The 19,519-nt window shown below is 45.5% G+C and overlaps 1 protein-coding gene across 15 annotated transcripts in view; it reads left to right on the top strand.

Moving 5' to 3' along the window:
- The window catches only part of Sox5 (SRY-box transcription factor 5), a 955,415-nt gene that overhangs the window by 921,200 nt on the left and 14,696 nt on the right, over positions 1-19,519 (top strand). For all 15 annotated transcript variants that reach the window (NM_001415822.1, NM_001415823.1, NM_001271267.2 and 12 more), the window contains 2 exons: positions 2,853-2,998; positions 18,712-18,820. In NM_001415822.1, the coding sequence (NP_001402751.1) occupies positions 2,853-2,998; positions 18,712-18,820 (255 nt within the window). The remainder of the gene's footprint in view (positions 1-2,852; positions 2,999-18,711; positions 18,821-19,519) is intronic.

Raw genomic sequence — 19,519 nt, 5'->3', positions numbered from 1 at the left:
ACACTGTGTTACCACTGAAACACGGGCGTCTCTAAAAGCAATGTTTATTTCTGAGCCAGCACCTATTGGAACCTGATCTGACCCTCCCCACAGCCCAAGTGGCCCCTGCCACACTCAGGTTCAGTCCCCCACCTCCGCCACGACTTACATTCTCCGTCTATCCATATTAACTGTTTTCCTACACAGTGCTATCTTGGCAGTCTGCAAAAAAGCTTAAAAGAATTCATACTTTTATTCAACACCATGTGCTAAACCGTTTCACATACATTTGTGTTCTGGGGAGGCCAAACAGATCTTAGTGAGACTAAATAGAGAATACAAACCACAAGTCGCCAGGTTGAGTAGAGATGGGTCAGGGGTCAGGACAAGCAGGCTGGTCTTCTGAGGACAGAGTAAACAAGTGCAAACGCTTATCACAGCAGGGCCGGATTTCTACCCAGAGGGCAGCAGGTCAGGATGCCCTGGGGTATAAAGCATCGAGGGGATTGTTCTGGGTGCTAAGGAGAGTGTTGTTGAAAGCAGGTCTAGCCTAGGCAACAGACAGGCACCCCAGGCAGTCCTCGGTGTGAACGTCCTGTGCATTTGAAGCATCAGTTTGTTCTTTGGATCAATTCCAGTGACTATTTCTAAAAGGCACAGTAATCGCTCTCAAGGTCCCTCCCCCTGGTACGACCTCATCTGGAACACACTTATGGACCCAAGAAGATGGCGGGACCAGGATTAGCCTGCGACAAGGAAAGCTGGGACCACAGAGGGACCACACTCGCCAGTTCCTCACCAGGACACTGCTCTGCGGGTCTCCCTTCAGTACTCTCAGTAGAATTTTTAAGCAGCAAGAAAATATCTGATGAGTTTCTGGCAATCAGCAGGTCAGACAGAAGAGCTATGCAATGAGGGTGTGTAATCTGACATGATTAGACAAGGCCCTTTAGTACCAGAACATTCATAATGACACAAAGAAAGAGTATTAATAACACTTTCATAGCAAGGCAGCTAGCCATTTTATATTTCCTTTCTTTAATCTTAGTGTTTTTCAACAAATCGTGGGATTTAATAGCGTGTTTTGGCAGATTAGAGGATTTATGGCCCAGATGTTTTTTGTTCTAAAAATGGATTAGGGTGTAAAGTTTGCTGGAATTCGTGGAACATGTTGAGGCAAGCCGGTCATTTTATGTGTGATTAGTGCCTGCCTTCTGTCTCACAGTCCCTCCATCTGTCACAGCTCACCAATGGATCTGGTTAGATTTAGCCTCATGTCACAAACAAGTCCCTTTTCTGGGCAATTTCATATTACAGATCCATCTTGGGCCATTTTATGCCCCAGTTAAAAAAATAGGGAGTGAGCAAGAGGGTATTAGCCACCCTTTAAACAGTTGCAAAACGCACTGGGCTTTTTCTCCCCTCAGTTCTCTTCCTCCCTAAAATAATGTTCTGCACAGTAATGCAGAGCAAATACGTGAGTGACCCGCAGTTCTGTGGAGATCCACCCAACATCACCTCAGCTCCCTCCTCCCTCACTGTCCTCATGACTGTGATGGCAGAGACCTTGACGACGCCCGGGCCAGGGAGCCTTGGACCCAAGCTGGCCATCGAGACTGAGTTAACACTACCCATGATGTCTCACGGATTGCAGCTCCTTGGTCAGCTCCTTGGTCATATTCTGTGCCTGAAGTCCCCTCGTGCTCAGGAGTTTGGATGCAACCTGTAGATCATGTCCACATGGATTTACGGGAGAGGTAGGCTTCTTCCAGTCGGCTAATAGTGGCTAATTCCATCTGAACAGGCCTGACTGTACCAGCCACACACTCGGACCTGAATTTTCTGATACTCTGAGAGGCCTGGGAGTCGCGGTTGCTACTGCCAGCACGCAGGTCTCAGAGGACAATGGACTGGACCTCTGCATTTCTAACTTTTAAACTTTGGAATGCTCTAGTCTTGGGGGCTGGGAAGATGGCTCAGTGATTAAAAGCACAGACTATTCTTACAGAGGAACCAAGTGTGGTTCCCAACAGCCATGTTACATGGTTCCCAGCTGCCTGCGACTGCAGTTGCAGGAAATCCAAGGACCTCTCCCAGCCTATGTGGATGCTGCACTCAGATATAGATATAGATATAGATATAGATATAGATATAGATATGGATATGGATATGGATATGGATATGGATATGGATATAGATGATATAGATAGATAGATAGATAGATAGATAGATAGAAGAGATAGATAGATAGAAGAGATAGATAGATAGATAGATAGATAGATAGATAGATAGATAGATAGGTAGATAGATAATAGGTAGATAGGTAGATAGATAGATAATAGGTAGATAGGTAGATAGATAGATTGATAGATAGGTAGATAGATAGATAGATAGATTGATAGATAGGTAGAAGAGATAGATAGATAATAGGTAGATAGGTAGATAGAAGAGATAGATTGATAGATAGATACAGTTAGAGATGTACATACACATACTATGCATGCACGCATAATTCAAATCAAATTCAATCTTCAAAACATATTCAGGCATTGACTTAAAATCCTAGATAAAATTTTATTTTAAGTTTGTGAGCATTTAGCAGCAACCAGACACAGTGTGAGCGTGTCCTTTCCCTGTGGGTGCTTTGCTGTGCCTTCACATACGACCGGGTGAACCAGTCATCGCCGATCGAATGCTTGCTCATTCACTTATTCTACATGAGTTCCGTGAAGACATCAGGAACCCTCAGGTCCTCGTGGCCATCGCCCCCCTACCCCACCCCGAGACACACACCCACACAAGTAACAGCCCTGCCGAAAGCGGACTTCTCCCTCTCCCGAGCACTTGGTACATGTACTGTGTCTCATTCCCAGGTTATTTAAATGACCACGATGCTGTCACCAAGGCAATCCAAGAAGCCCGCCAGATGAAGGAACAGCTGAGGCGGGAGCAGCAAGCGCTGGATGGGAAGGTGGCCGTAGTGAACAGCATAGGTATCAGCAACTGCCGGACAGAAAAGGTCAGTGGGGACAGTGGCTTGCTCTCTCAGAGCGGCTGTGGGCACCAGGATGCCTTCCTTTCTCCCATCTTTTCCTCCTACTGTCCTCAGAATGGCGGGCCCCTCGTCGTCCCCTCCCCCACCAACAGGGAGCTCCCAGGGGGCCCATCCGAGCATTAGAACACCATGCGTCCCCGAACCTTACCGCGGATGAACATAGCCGTTTTTCCTGCCAGGGTGTATCAAAGCGAAGTGGCATTTGAAATGCTGCCTGTGAGGGAAAGTTTTGCCTTCCAGAGATGCTTAACTCATACTTGGGGATCAGCTGGATTTGAAAAACACGGAATCTTCTTTAGTCGGCCTAAGCTTGGATGATACCCGGGCTCCTAAGCCTGTCATAATGTTGCCACTGTCAAGTGTTAGGGGCTGCAAACTCGGAAAGTTTGACTCCATCGTGACACAAAATAGGCTTTGACCTTCTGTGTTCTACCCAAAGCCAACAGAGCTTCTGGATTAGCCAGAGACGCGATGGCTTCTTGCCTTTAGATTTGCATGTGAGCTTTGTTTTGCTTAGGAAAGAAAAAATATATGTGGCTGTAGCGTCCTCGGAGTGGTGGGCTTCTTTAGTAGTATCAGGATGAAAATGTTGAGTGGTGACTGGATTCTCATCATCCTACCGATTGCTGCAGGTGAGGGGTGGGGGTTGCGGTCAGACATTTATCAACGGTTTACATGTCTGTCCTCCTGAGGCACACAGAAGTCCCACAGAAACTTCCCCGGAGGAGCAGCTTACTCCTGAGGATAGTTCTCTGGGTTGCCATGTTTTAAATGGAACTAGGTGGGAATGCCTCCTGAGGACAGTGCAAGGGGAACTTGGGCCATGACCCTTGCCAACTGTTGCAGCCCCCAGGGCCAGCAGCACTCACAACTCTTCCAGCCTAAGTGAGACTCTGGGACTGGAAGGGACAGCAGAAAGAAACACAGCGGCGGCAGCCCTAAGTAGGAATGATAGCAAGCAGAAAGGGATTTATATTCAAATATTTAAACATTCTTGAAAGAACGGCGAGAAACCCGTCCCTCTGCTCCCTGTGTAGAATTGAGTTTAACACTCGGCCAGATGCTAACGCAAAGTGATGGGAGCTATTCCTCGCAAGCATAGCTAAATTGTCACTATTTGTTAAGCGCTTTGGGTTCAGCTGTGGACACAGCGTTGGTTGCATTCTGTGAACATCTGTAACCCCCCTCCCTCCCCATCACCGGCGGCCACCTTGCTTCTAATCCTCCAAAGCAGAGACAACTCTACCTATCTCCCCCCAAGTCCCCTCCCTCGCGCTGGCTGGGAATTGTCAAGTGACAACCAACCAAATCCTTTCGGACAGGAAGCCTTCATCCCGAATTCTATATACTTGCAAAACAGGCCTCATGGTTGGATCCGGGAGCCCATTAAAAGCACTTTGATGGTATGGAAATCCATCTTCATGAAGTTCCTGAAGCCCCTGAGCAGCAAGCTGTTTAGCTGTGGTTACAGATCAGTCATTCACATCGGAGGGCAATAATTGTGCTGACGGCTTGTAAGGCAACAGGAGTACATAAGCTAATCCTGGGCCCTCCACCACAGTGAAGCGAGTTAATCTCCACTAATGCGGATCAGATGTTGCTCTCCTGCATGCGCCTGCACTGGCCCCAGCCACTCCATCGGCTTCTGATTAAGCAGCAGCAATGCAGCCGCCTGCAGCCTCTCGTCCCAAGCTCATCCAGGGCAGAGGGGCCTGGCTGCCATTTCTCATCCTCAGCCTGGAGCATCTGCCTTTCCCTCACTGGTTAGGGCCTTCTGCCTTAGTGGGGAGACGCACCTTCAGTTTGCCTCCCTCCCACGGCAGAGCTGTAACTTCAGTTTTGTAAAAGTCTACTTTTGAAGTAGTAACCTGCGGATTCCTGTTGGCCAGCTGTGTCACTGTCACCTCCACCAACCTCACTGGCCAGCTGAGTCACCAACAGCAACCTCAGGGTCATTGCTGATTGGCTGTGAAATCTTCTTAATGTTTTTAGAGTTTTTTTAAAAGATTTATAATTAGGCAGCTCTGTCTCTGGGTACGTGTGTGTGTGTGTGTGTGTATGGTGTATGTGTGTGATGTGTATGTGTGGGTGTGCATGTGCATGTACGTGCATGTGTGTGATGTATATGTGTATGTGTGTGATGTGTATGTGTGCGTGATGTGTATGTATGCGTATGTATGTGCTGTATATGTATGTGTATGTGTGTGATGTGTATGTATGTGCATGTGTGTGTGTGGTGTATATGTGTGTATGGTGTATGTGTGTGATGTGTATGTGTGTGTGTGCATGTGCATGTGTGTGTGTATATGGTGTCGATGTGTGTATAGTGTGTGTGATGTGTATGTGTGCGTGTGGGCGTGCATGTACATGCATGTGTGTGTACGTGTGTATATGCGTATGTGTGTGATGTTTATGTGTATGTGTTGATGTGTATGTGTGTGCTGTGTATGTGTGTGTGAGTTGTGTATGTATGTGTATGTGTGTGCTGTATATGTATGTGTATGTGTATGTGTGTGATGTATATGTATGTGCATGTGCATGTGTGTGGTGTATATGTGTGTGTGGTGTATGTGTGTGATGTGTGTATGTATATGTATATGATGTATGTGTATGTGTTTGTGTGTGATGTGTATGTATGCATATGTGTATGTGTGTGATGTGTATGTATGTGTGTGTGTGTGTGGGCATGTGTGTTCAGGTACACACAGAGCCCCAGAGTTGGAGTTACAGGAAGTTGTAGACCATCCAACTTGGGTTCTGGGAACCAAACCTGGGTCCCCTGCAAGGATAAACCATCTCTCTGTATCTATAATTCAATCTTGAACTTATGTTTCTATTTGTTTTGAAGTAGAAATATTAAGTTATGAAAACCAAACCTTTTTGCCTAATGTGACAGTGTGACACATCCTTTCTATAAGACAGCCAGAGGGTGTGACTTGGCTTCCCAGCAGCCCTGCAGAACTCTGAGTGTACCACAGTGTTTGGCAGCAGTGACAATGTGCTCTCAGGCTGCCTTCGCCTGTTGGACATGCCTGGGTGACCGTTCTGTACGGATCAACCTGTGTCTCTCTAACCCTATGGGAGGATGGTGATAATACCAAGTTTGCATCTTTGAATAAGTGATTTATCAACACCCATTCCTTCTGTGCATTACCGACTGTCCTGTGGGGTGGTGGCTTAGTTTTGAGCCACAAGATGCATAATCTCTCTGTGGTTTAGGTAAAATTATCAATCTGTTAATTGCATAGTGTTGAGCATGAGCCCAGAACCCAGGCTACCTCTATGTCCTATCTGTTAGTTATCTGTGAAGACAGCGAGTGCTTGTGCATCGTGAGGTAGTATCACCCTGTACCTTTTCTGTCTTTCCCCAGCCCCTGACTGTCTGTGAGGTCCTCGTGATCCTGCAGCTCATGGTCAGTTCCCATGCAGCTCAGTGGTTAGCTTGAGATTTCCTGTTGTGATTCTCGAAGAACGCCATCAGTAGAACGTGGGATGATGTACTTCTGCAATTCTCGCTTGAATTTTCCCGTGTCACTTGAAGTCCCCAAAGAACGTTGTTTGCAACCTTAAGTAACTTTCCCTGAGCTGGGGAGATTGTTCATGGTTACCACTGCCTGCTGCTCTTATAGAGGCCTATCCTGGTACCCAGCACATGGGTATGCACACACACACACACACACACACACACACACACACACACACACACACACACACACATGTGCATACGCACATGTCTGTGATAAATGGAAGACTAAGGGAAGGCAGAAGTATGAAAGGTCTAGGGACAGAGCAAGGGGGATGAAAAAATGGAAAAGGACAAACTCTAGCCTCGTGCCACACACACACACAGATCCACAGAGATGTTAGGTGACTGTCCCCAAGATCCAGAAAATTAAAGTCCTGTGTTGATGTGTTCCCTCTGTTGCACCAACCTTGTACACGGTGACTCCTCTTCACGTACGAAAAGCCTGGTGGTCCCAAACAGAAGGTCTTGATTCTATGTAGCTGTAATTGGCCAGCAAAAACAATTAGAGGTGTGAAGACAAGGAGGGGTGTCTGCCGGGTGATATGCACCAAAACACATCATGAAAGTCGTTTTTACTGAAACACATTTTAATTGAAGACTTCTAAAAGACTTTTTTTTTCACTTCTTTACTTTTCTTGGAAGTGTTTCAACATACCCAAGAACTGTGTGTGTCAGGTTTCTTGGAAACTCTGGGACACAGTGTTATTTATAATTGTCTTCTCTAGTTAATTATAGACTGATTGTATATTCAAATAATGTCATCTCCTGCCACAGATCTCTGCGACAGATGACATTGCAGCATAAACCTCAGTGTCAAGGGTAGAAAGGGCGGTTATCTCAGGTAGGAAGAAGCAGGAGGGTTTGAAGCTGAGTTCCGTAACACAGATAGGGCACAGACTGCACCACATGGGCAAGTGGACAGGAGCCTCTTGGTCTGGTCTTGGCAGTATCTGTGTGAACTGTAAATCCTAAGAGCTTGGCTGTGCAGTTCCCACCAGGCAACGCGACCACAACAGACACTAAAGCACACACCTGAGAGGAAAAGCTGACCAGAAGGTGGCCATATCATTTCTCTCCTTCCAAAATGTGGTTTTCCTGGGAAGAGTGAACCGCACTCTGTCGTGTCTGTTTGGAACATGTTTCTCAATGAACAAGAGGAAATCTGAGTATAGGAACACAAACAAAGGGTTTTAACCACCAGCAGATAAGAGTCTTCAGATGTAAGGTCGCTCACCCTTTCTTTATCAGCTCCATGACATCTGGGTTGAAATCTCTGTGACTCTCCATTTTTTCCCCCTTTGGGTCACAAGAGAGTTGGTGTACCTACCCTAGGGAAGGGCGCACTTTCTCCTTGCTAAACCCATTCTCCACTCACATGCTCCTCCATCTGCCTGCTCGCTTCCACACACATCCTGTTGGCTAGAGGTGGGTCATATGAATGTGAGGAAACTCCTGGCCGAGAACAAGCACACTGCTTTACGTTGGCCACAAACGTAATGGGATTCTGTAATGGGATTAGATAATACCTTCCTCCCAAGATCAAGGGGCACTTTGAAACCAAAGGTGAACTTAGTAAAAAGAACTGTCACGTAGGTATTAGATAGGAAAAGGCAACAGCCATCCCAGCAACGCCACACAAATGCCGTGGCAACTCAGATGTTGCCTCTACCAGGCTGGGCTCATCCTCAAGGCCCCTCCCTGCCTTTAGCTCTTCCAGCACTGCACAACCTGGCCTTATAGCTCACCCGTGACTCCCAAAAAGTCAGTAAATCAAAACACAGGGAAACATCACTCAATGATGGGTCAGAACCCCTGTTTCTTCCAAACCTGTTAAGGCAGACTTCTGTCCTGCTTGTCCCATGTTATGCATGTAAAACAAGGAAAGTAAGCATGGGAACGCATGCGTTTATTTCTTGAAGCTGAGAACTTATTCACCAAACATGGTCTGCACTCCCACGGTCTATGAGCGATACTTGGACACAATGGGAATTAGTCGACAATGCAAATGGCTGCTCGGGGAATACCTCTGAAGCTCAAGAAAAATCCTTGGCCACTTTGTGTAGAGCGAGGTGACCGTGGTGAGCAGTCCTGTGCCCGTTTGAAGTAACAACTCACTGGAGAGCCACGGGAGTCAAATTCATAAGAGGCGCTCCCAAGAAGACACAGGGCAATGCGCAAACAGGTTAATGTTGTTACGGTGGCACTCAGAGTCTTTTCCTCTCACCAGCTTCTAATCCATTGCTGCCAACCCTTTTCCCTCCCCTTAACAGGATAACAAACCAGAAATGACAGTGACCAATGTAGACTTAATGCAGATGTCTAATAATGGGGGGGGGGGCGTGTGGTGTGAGAGCATTAGTTACAAATGCAGTGACTACGTCTCACGGCACCCCAGCAATAATTTCACATCCATCACTCCTCACGGACGCTCCGCCAGCCGTCTGATGGATGGGACGAGCGGGTGTCCGCGCTCCAGAAACTGACACAGTGAATCTACCAGAGTTATCTGATACACGCTCCTTCCCAGAGATAAGGGAAAGGCCTGTGAGACTCGGAGCTGGGGGCTGTCCTCTGAAACAGTGAGCGGGAAGGAGTACAGGCGTCCTCCATTCAGTGGAAGATGCTTCAGTTAATGGTCTCTAGATGGCTGTTGTAAATATTGCTGTGAGCTAAAATGAATCAGAGAGGCCAAATTAGGACTGCATTTGTCAATTGTTAGAGAATAGCTTTGCAAAGGAGGTAGACATGGTCTGTAAGCCTTGTGGAGGAGGGAAGAAGGGAGGGAGAGTCTTATAAGCCTGCATCTGTAAATCAGGGGATTTCATTAGCCGTGTGTGTGTGTGTGTGTGTGTGTGTGTGTGTGTGTGTGTGTGTGTGTTGTGCATACAGTGTGTGTGCATGCATGCGGGATAGAGACAGCAGTAGAGAGAGGAAAGAGAGGGAGATGAACCTGATCTTTGCGATCCTGTGTTTAGAGTTTGCCCAGGAACAACTGAAGTAACAAAAGTAACACAAATAGTGATTTTTTTTGTACGAAAGTGCATCTGTGGTACCTTAATCTTTACATTGGTATTTAATGACTTGGTGACTTTCATTAAAAGTCACATAAAAGCCTGAAGGGTTTTGTAAGAGAGGGAGGAGCTGTGTCTGCCACTTTGTTCCTGATGGGAGTCTCTGTCCGGGGTAGGGACCTGCCACCTGGGCATGTGATCATCAGGCTTTCTATGTGTGCAACACCATCTGAATCTCAGGTTTCCCTTTTGTTTTCCATTGAAAAAGACCCTTCATATCCTCAACGTCTTAGCCAGAGATCCCTTCTTAGGGGACAGGAGCAGGAAGGAAACCCTTCAGTGAATATTATCAGTGCAGAACAGCTAGTTTTCAAAAGACCAGAACCAAAAAAAAAAAAAAAAAAAACCAGGCAAGTCGGTATTATGTCATCACCAGCCATCCATCATCCTGCCTGTCAGCCTTTCAATAACTCTGATCGACACCCCTGACAGACTGGTGCCAGGTACTGGCGCGGCTGTTTGTCTCAGGAAATGGAGTGCGGTGCGTCCACAACCTTTTGTTCCAGATGCTTTTCTTCTGCATCTTTTCATTTCTCTCTCTCTCTCCCTCTCTCTCTCTCTCTCTCTCTCTCTCTCTCTCTCTCTCTCTCCCCCCCCCACCCCCTACCCCCCACCCCCTCCCCTCCATTCCGGGGCGGGGTGGGGGGTATTTAATTGAAATACACGCCGAGTCCACAGACCGCAGAGATCAGCGCTGTTTCCTCCAGCAGTGGTAACTATGCATTAAACATTTTGATTTGTTTGAGTTTGAAGTTTGGTCCTTTTTTTGCCATTTGCTTCACGGAGTTTGTGTATATTTACAGCCCCTGCATTTAATGGCCACATGCCTTATTTCACAGATGGCCAGTGGAAGGCTTTTTCTTTCTCTTAGTATAGCCTGCACTCCGTTTTGATACATTTGTCACAGTGCCACTGCATGCAGCTAGCAAGTGCCCACGCTTGGTGGGGAGCAATTATGGTGTGAGTTTTTAAGGAGCTTTTTAAAGGGTTTTTTTTTTTCAGTAAACTTTTTATGGTTTAATTTCCAAGCCTAGAAAAGCTGTGCGTGTTTTCAAACAGAGGAGTCTTGTGTTCTTTACATCATTCTGGCTAGAAAGGTTAGGGCAGAGTGGCCCGGTAAAATAAGTCTCCGAGGGTGTACCGCACTGGGTTTTCGGAGGGACTCCCGCCCTGCCATCCTGGTGGTTGAACTCTCTCTTTGTGTTAGGGGAACCGAGCAGACACTAATCATCACGTTCCTGGCAACATTCTGTAGAGGACATTGTAGGTACCAGAAGAGAATGTAAAGCAAGACATAGGTGAAAAGAATCTATCACAAATTGTCAACGGCATGTGTCTGTACCAAGGGACTATAATTCCCCTATGTAGGTTCCCTCAAGGTTGTTGAGTAAAGACTGGCTTTTGTCGATGTTCCCACAAACCTCATCTATCAGGAGTACTCTCCTCTTCCCAACCTTCCCTCAGCCTCCTCAGAACCACGTTCTTCTTTAAGGCGCTCTCACGGGACGATAGAGATAAAAATAAATGCCCATGTGTGTAGCAGATACATTCTCTATGGACCCTCCTAAGATGGTCGTGCCAACGTGAAGTAAAACTATTAGGAAAACATTGAAAGGCTAGCAATTATGGCAGATCTTCACAGACACAGCTCTTCCCTCTCTTACCAACCCTTGCTTCTGCCCACGGAGCTGTGGGGACAGTAATGGCTCGTGGCCACCCCCCTTAGTGTTTTGAACCTTCACATCTGTGGTGTTTTCATGCATAGTCTTTAAAAGAGAAGAGGAAAAGAAAAAAAAATAAAAGGACATTTGGGAAGCCTGGAGGGACTCAGATTGCAGATCAGTCTGGGGACCTCCATCCTTTGACATCCATCTCTTTTTTCCAATGGACCACCAAGGACTTTAGGAAAGCACGTGGTACCTGTGTGCTCAGCTAAATGTAAGAAGCCAGCATCTTCGCAGTTAGCAGATGCCTTGGAGCCATCTTTGTTTTTCCCGGCCCTTCCTTCTTAGCTCTTCCTGTCTCCCTCCCTGGGCTCTGTCCTAAGGAACGAGAACCACGACACCAGCAGGAATACGCCTAGTCTTATTTACAGTGCATTCCCAGCTGTTCTGGTAAAATATGGAGGGAAGTTTTTGCTGTTCATTAAAATGGGATTTTTAAGTATACATCCCAATCTTTCTTCACCTAAAACTACCATGCATAATTGAAAAGTGAACTATAACCACAGTGTGCCTGTTCCCATCTATCAGATCCAGCGTTTCTGGACCATCCCCCGATGACTCTAGAAAACAGTTTATCCAACCGAAGTAAGTGCCAGATACTTAGGTCACATTTATAAGATCGCTGACAGCTTCATGACTCTTCTTCCACGGAAAGGGGAAAAAAATGTAAGCGAAAACCCCAGTATATTTTTGTACTCCAGCGACTGAGGCACCATTGTGTATATAAAACAGTTATCATCGCACAACATTCTAATTCTATATGTGCATGTGTGCACGCGCCCAGTGCACAACCACCAGATGTCTTACGCAGATCAGGAATTCTATTACTTCTTTTTGTTGGCCACCTGTATGTCTCCCACTAATTCTTCTCCATAGACATGGTGAATAGCACATGTGTGCCCACAGTGTGACAGAACAGCAGACCTCCTCTTAGTCATGAGCCATGCCCTGACTGGCAGTGGACACAGACTCTTCACGTCTCGTATCTCAGTCTTGCCCCTGCTCTTCCTCACATCCTCGGCGCAGGCTCCAGGATGGTGAGTGAGCCGTGCTGCGGTTTTGCGCGGCAGTGCACCCGTTCTCCTGTTCAGCGTCCCTGTAAGTTGTTGATTTTTGACAATCCTCAGAATGACTTTTCCTCCGTGAGTGGCACACTCAGACTACCACGGTGCTTCCCTCTGTCCGGCAGTAGGCTTTTGTGTCAAGGAATAAATTAGTCTTGTTAGACGTGGGTATCCAACTGTGTTTTTTATGAAGTGCATAAGTCCGTAAATGTCCTCACAGAATAGATCTGAATAATCACTATTTGTTTTGTTTGTAACCTATTCCTTGAATTTGTGACAATGATTATAAAACTTAGAAATTATGTTTCCCTGAAACATTCCCATCTGTGTGGAGCGCCTGCCTATAAGGTCGAAGAGTATTACTGAGTAGCATTTGAGAAATTACAGTTAGAGAAAATGTACCAATGTGTATACGCTTGTTCCAAGGACTTTATGTCTGCCACATGGAGTTTAGCCAGGTTGGTCGTAAAAGCATTTAAGATTCAAAGACAAGGAAAGAACCCCAACCCAATTCGATGCATGACCCTGGTTACCCCCTGGGCATCTCTGACTTACAGGTAGTCACTTGTCCAACACCCAGGCGTTCAGTAGACACAGCTCCATCAGTCAGGGAACTCTGCATTCTGTGTCTTTCTCCGGACAGTTGATAACATTTGATCAGTGCTCTGTTGCCCACATACCACCGAGTTTCTGTGCCTCTCCAAGAACACGTCTCAGGTCTCCAAAAACAGGAAGCCTCTTACAGCATTGAAGGCACCCACTGCCACCTCTTCCCTCTTCTTCAAGGCCTTTACACATTCTCGACACTGACAATCGGGGAGACTGAGAAGTCAGAGCCGGACCTAAGCCATCGCCACCCTTCACCCCTTCGCCTCAGTTTCCTCTATCCCAGTTCTTACTGAAATGCTCTCGTAGGCCCACTAGTCTGACCACACATACTCTGGTCCCAGGCCATTACCGTGTTGCCTACCCGGAGCAATGGGTTCTGAAGCATCAAGTGTGTGGGTTCAACTTCCCAATGTTCCTCTTTCATGACGAATCAGTTCATTGTTTCCCATAAGCTTCTGAATGTTCTTCATCACCCTTTTAAACCCCATCTCCCATTTTACAATTAATTTTTAAATTATTAATAGGGACCTATAAGTCGTCTCCATAAATCATGTCACCATCTTGAGATTTTTATTGTTAAGCTGAACTTAGAATCTTGCAGAGAAACCGTGATTTTTCTCTGCCTTTTTCATCAACTTTGAGCCTCAGGTCCTTTGTAAAGAAGCATGTCTTTCCAGTTGGTCTCCTGATGACTACGTTACCAGTGAGTTTAGAGGCAAGTTTATACGTCAAGAAAGATGCCATGAAGCTGGCTACCAGATTTCAAAGCAGATCAGATGTATGACAAAACTTAACCCCGAATCTCAAACTGAACAGGGCAGAATTGGCAAGGGCTAGTTTTCTACCCAACTAGACTGGAGAACACACAGACACAGTTCTGACCTTTGATTGGCAGGCCCATAAACATCTATGATTCCCTTGTTTGTCAAGGGTTCAGAGCCCAGGATTCACAGAGTGTCTGTACATAATCTAACAAAGATAGAAGCTAAATCTTCCACAGATTTTTACCATACTCTATTAAATGTGTCTGTTGAAGTTGGAAGAAAGATTTTTGTTTCTTAGTGTACATTGTGTGTGTGTGTGTGTGTGTGTGTGTGTATTTATATGTAATTTATACATAATTTACAAAAAAGTCTTTTCTCACATTTGTGCTGTTAGTTTATGTGGGTGGACGGTGATTTTATAGAGCAGAGAGCTATCAATATGCAAGAACAGAGCTGATGGTTGAGGGGGTGGACATCCACATAGCTCCTTCATTGAGAGTCGAGGGGTGGGACATCCACATAGCGTCTTAGCCTTCCACTTAAGCCGATGAAGACATTCCCAGCTGATAAGTCATGACATTATGATTAACGTCTAATGTCTCTGGTGGACTGCGAGGCTCACATAATTAGAGGACTAATATCCTTTTTTTTTCTCCCCATTTTGCTACTTCTTTATTCTCTGTGTCACTAGAAAATTAGGAGACCATAAAAGTGGAGTAGGGTAGCATAGCCAGAGGGGTTTAGCTGTGACCAGGACAACACTCTGTTTTGTCATTACATGCCTGTGCCTTTTATTGTGTGTAGCTCTGTGCACTTCACTGCAGAGATGTTCATTATGGTGGCTGATCCACAGCCCAGCTCACTCCTTGGGTCTGCATGCCTGATGGGGGGCAAGGCTCACTGCCATAGGAATCCTGATTTCAGAGAAGTCAGGGAACCTATCTCTCCATGCACTGTTTAATTTAAGACCAGAGAACTAAAGAAAAGACTCTTGTGTTCAGTCAGGTCCACCTTGTGCTCTCTTTTGCTTTGACTGCACCCTGAAAGATCAACGAAGATGGCCGCTCTGACCTTTGTGACTGTTCAATTGTTCTGTGCAATTTGACGTAATAGTAACGGAAGAAAGTTACTGAGTTAACCAAGATGAAATTGAGCTCATTCCTAATTATGAAAAGGAAATAAGAAAAACATAAGTAAATATACTGCTGTAGATGATACACAAGGAGAGAGGGAATGCAAATCATTTTTTAAAGAACTCAAATCTTACTTTCATCAGAGATGTTTTCTACTTTGACCATAGGACACTGTGGCTCATAACCGTTCCTGTGTTCCCTGTGTGTTTGGCACTGCCTTTTTTTTCTTTAGCATTTTCCCCACAAAGTTTTCTTTATAATGTCAAAAATATAATTTTCTTAAACATGTGTAAGCTAATGAGAATCTGTCTTTCATTTAAATCCCATTATAAAATTTGGGCTCTGGGACCCAGATTTCTTAAGCGACTTATCTAAAGACATTCTCTTCTCAAATATGTCCCTTTCGCTGTGAATCCTGGTCACCTCTGCCAGTCCGACAGAAAGGATAGGTATGTTTTGGCCTTCCTGTTGGGTTCCAACAGGGTCCGGTGTCATATGCAAGCAGTTCAATGCCGTTTTTCCATTACGTTTGCCAGAGGGAAGGCTTCGTGCGGAGTCACAGGCCAGCTGCCATTTCACAAGGTGACCACGAAGACTAAGAAGAGTTTTTAAATTACTCATGTCGGTCCCTGGAGCCATCTGGTCTAGATGGGTGGCTTTCTTTTACTCCCTTGGTTTTCTGAGATCAAGACTGTTTTGTCCTCCCTTGGCCTGGGACTCACTACCTCGAGCAGCCTGTCCTTGGATTTGCGATTCTTTCCCCAAGGGCCAGGATTGCAGTGCATACCTTCCTATTCTTCAGCAGAACACAATCATTTGACCTTCCCTCAGGACAACATAGAATCAGATAAAGTCCCAGAGAATCTTGAACTGACCTCACATTTCCCCTTACAAACCTGCAGACTTACATGAAACTTGATTAGCCAAATAGGAGTCTATTTCCAAAAGAGACCTGGTTGCCGTCCAATTGCTCCTTTTTAATCAAGAGGGATGTATATGGGTCGCCTTGTTTGGCTCCTACTTGTATTTGCAACAGACTTCAGTTTTGACCACTTTGGTGGAATTGTTTTCATCGACTCTGCGATGTGCCTGGCAGGAAAGAGCTTTGGCCAGCATTTTTAAAGGTCCGTGCCTTGCTGCTGCTGCTCTTTCTAAGTGCATGAGGGTTGGGAGATTTCAGATCCTCTTCTAAAGAGTATTAAGAGCCAAGAAAAGCCTAAGTACCACGCACGCGTGGTTTAGAAAACTGCCCATGAAACTGAGGCATGCCGTGGCAATTTTATGAAATTTATCATTGATATCAAATGATATCCAGTGGGAGGAAAAAGTTTATCAAGTGGGCAGGAAATTATCCTTATCTATCAACATTTCAGTTCCCCAGACTTTTGTGTGTGTGATTTCTAGCATCTTCTCAACTACCTCTGTGCTATCTTCTTGACCCTGGTTTGTTCAAAAGAGAGACAGGGCCTGAATCTGTACCCCCAGATACCTTAACTCCTACTGTGTGCCTCAGGATAGCCTCAGCCTCCCACAACCTGGAATCACCAGGCCCGGGCTACCACTCCTGCTCCTCCCACTCCTTATGTTTTTCTTCTTACTTCATTGACGCTGATACTATTGAGGACTGAAAGCCAAACTCTTCTTATTCCCAGCAATATTAGAACATATGCATATAGGGTTATGTAAAAGAAAGTGTTAAAACTAAAGGGTATGATCCCAAATCTCTGAGTCTTAGACATGATAGATAGCACCCATGTCGGTCCCTTTACAGCAGTGGTTCTTAACCTTCCTACTTCTGTGACCCTTTAAGATCACCCCCAACCATAAAAATTATTTTTGTTGTCACTTTGTAAGTCTAATTTTGCTACTGTTATGAATCACAATGTAACTGTCAGTGTTTTTCTGATGGTCTTTGGCAACTGTGAGAAAAGAGTCATTTGACTCCCTGCCTCCATTTTGCTATTTCTCTTTTGAAAAACTTTCAATCCAAACAAAGTATTCTTTAGATAATATATAGTATTATTTCCCTTCTGACTGTTGAATCAAAAATTCAAAATTTGAAAGGTATTATATATGCATGGCCCCTTCTGCAAAGAAGTACTGTCATGTTTTCTTCAAACGGAACACTCTTGGATGTTGTTGGTGGAGGTCAGTGTGTGTGTGTGTGTGTGTGTGTGTGTGTGTGTGTGTGTGTGTTTGTGTGTGTGTGTGTGTGTGTGTACATACATGTGTAAAGTATACTTGTATATGTGAAGGGGCACATTTAATGGCTACCCTTATTATGAAAACAGACTGTTAAGCTAGTATCCTTGGAACTTCTGAATTCTGCTGCAGACACCCTCAGGCATAAAAAAGAAAAAAGGAAGAAAGAAAGGAAGAAATCCAGGGGTTACAAAGCTGTGAAAAATACCAATCAAAACCCCAGAACAAACTGGGTCAGAGTGTACTCCCTTCAGCATGACTGCTGGGGGTGACTCTGTGGGAGTGACTGTGGACCAGGTCCTCTTGTATCTGCTAGTTTTCCTGTCAAATCAGATACTCTGATGAATAGAGTCCAGACTTCCAAGGCCACAGACTTGAGAGAAATTTTAATCCAGTTCTTACAATTGTACTATTGTCAAAGGTCTTCTAAGACAAAGACTGTACTGTACTGAGGATTCTAGTACTTCATTAATTCCTTGTGACTGCATTGGCTGGGGGCTCTCTCTCCCGTAAGACAATGATCTTCCATAGTTGTCTGTGTTCTGTGAACATCTTATTGTGGGTAGCACTTCTGAGGTGTCTGGGATCCGTCAGTGCCGTTAGTGACAAGCTCTCTCCAACACTCTGGTGGCTTAGCAAGAGACCTGAGCGAAGGCCGCAGAAGCCAGTGGCTGCCCTTCATGAAGCTGTCTTGGATCCGCATCACCCAAAGAGCATGGCTGGAAAACTTGAGAGGGGCAGCAGCCTCTCCCTGCATGCTTTTTCCTGTTTTCAAAGTTGGCCATTTTCTTAATTTGGAAGCAATTTAATATCTTGTGTGGGCGAGACTAAGCACTATGTTTTTCTTGAACATCATTTCGTTTTTAACGCCGTGTTCCCCACAAATGTAAGCCACGTACTGCATGTTTTTAAATGACTAGATGACTTTGAGATTTAATTTATGTCTATGTGTATCTCCGAAAATTCACCAACTCAATATTTTGGCAGAACAATCCAAATCGAATTGTGGCCTAAGTAACAGGCCACTTCTATGGGAGGCATGAAGCCTTGACAAGCAATTAGTGCTGAATATTTGAGTGCCTTCCTTACCCCCCCCCACCCCCGGTGTGATCAATGAAAAAGGCATTTGGGAAGGTAGAGATTGGCGGGTGCTTCTCTGAGTTCTGTTTCTGTGGGCTGGTCACCCGAATACTGGAAGTCTTTCTCTTAAGCCTCAGAACCACTTCTATACCTCTACTGTCTGAACCAAAACGAGTCAGCCTTTGCAAATACAGAACAGGTTGCTGATGGGAAAACACTGTGTGCATTTTGTGACTGGGAAAGGTTTTTCTCCCAGGATCGCAACCTAGCTCCTTTAGGTACAGAAAACCCAAATGCCAAGGCTTTCGTAGGGTTCGAAAAGAGTCCAAACCCCTACTGATTATTTCCTTAACGGCCTTCGTGTGCTGTGTTGAACATGGAAAGGTGAGTATACCAATATCCCATGTCTCCCAGAAGCCAATCTTATTATATATGGCCCAAGGGGAGGAAAGCCTTTGAATAATTATAGGGTCAAGATTCTCATTTTAAATTTTTTTTTTTAAGGAAAAAACAACACTGGAGAGCCTGACTCAGCAGTTGGCAGTTAAACAGAATGAAGAAGGGAAATTTAGCCATGGAATGATGGATTTCAACATGAGTGGGGATTCTGACGGTTTGTGGCCATTACTCACTTAATACTCCAGGACGAAGTGGGAGGGTGGACTTGGAGCTGCTTAAAACAGCCAAAAGAACAGGCGGAAAGGTCGCTGCCTACCTGGCCATCCCAGTGGGGGTTCACACACACACACTGCTTGGTCACAGTGCGCCCAGCACTCATCCTTCTACCCTAACAGGACCTGTCAGTGCCGCCTCAGACAAGAAGATGGACCCCAGTGGTTTGGAGTCGTTCCCCCGGGGATCAGGGGGCTGTAAGTGCCAGAGGCAGGACTAAGGTCTAAGATGATGTAACTCTAAAGCAAATATCCTTGTCTAGAAGCCAGCCTGCCTCTCACCCCCTTAATTCCTGCACACCAAACGGTGTAGAGCTCCCTATCAGCTCATTCTGCAACTCGAATCGTCAGCTAAGCACACAGTTCAGAGGACATGTCCTGGACATTTTTTTCCTGGCATTTTGCAGCCTTACCTGCTACACTGCCTACCCAGTGACAGAAACTTACTCTGACCCAGCATCTAGACAGCACTCTAAGCACAGAAGCCACACACTCCTATCCTTCAGACAGCACAGCTGACAGCTGGGCTGATGCCCACTTCAGATGATACAGCAAAGAGAGCATAGGAAGAAGCTATAGTTTCTCTTCTACAGAACCCTCCTGGGTTCTCCTTCTGGTATCAGGTAACATGTGTGTTTTAG

Source organism: Rattus norvegicus, chromosome 4 (assembly GCF_036323735.1).
Source record: "Rattus norvegicus strain BN/NHsdMcwi chromosome 4, GRCr8, whole genome shotgun sequence".
Lineage (NCBI taxonomy): Eukaryota > Metazoa > Chordata > Mammalia > Rodentia > Muridae > Rattus > Rattus norvegicus.
Note: the sequence above shows the minus strand (reverse complement) of the source record. Positions and strands in the feature narration are given on the sequence as shown.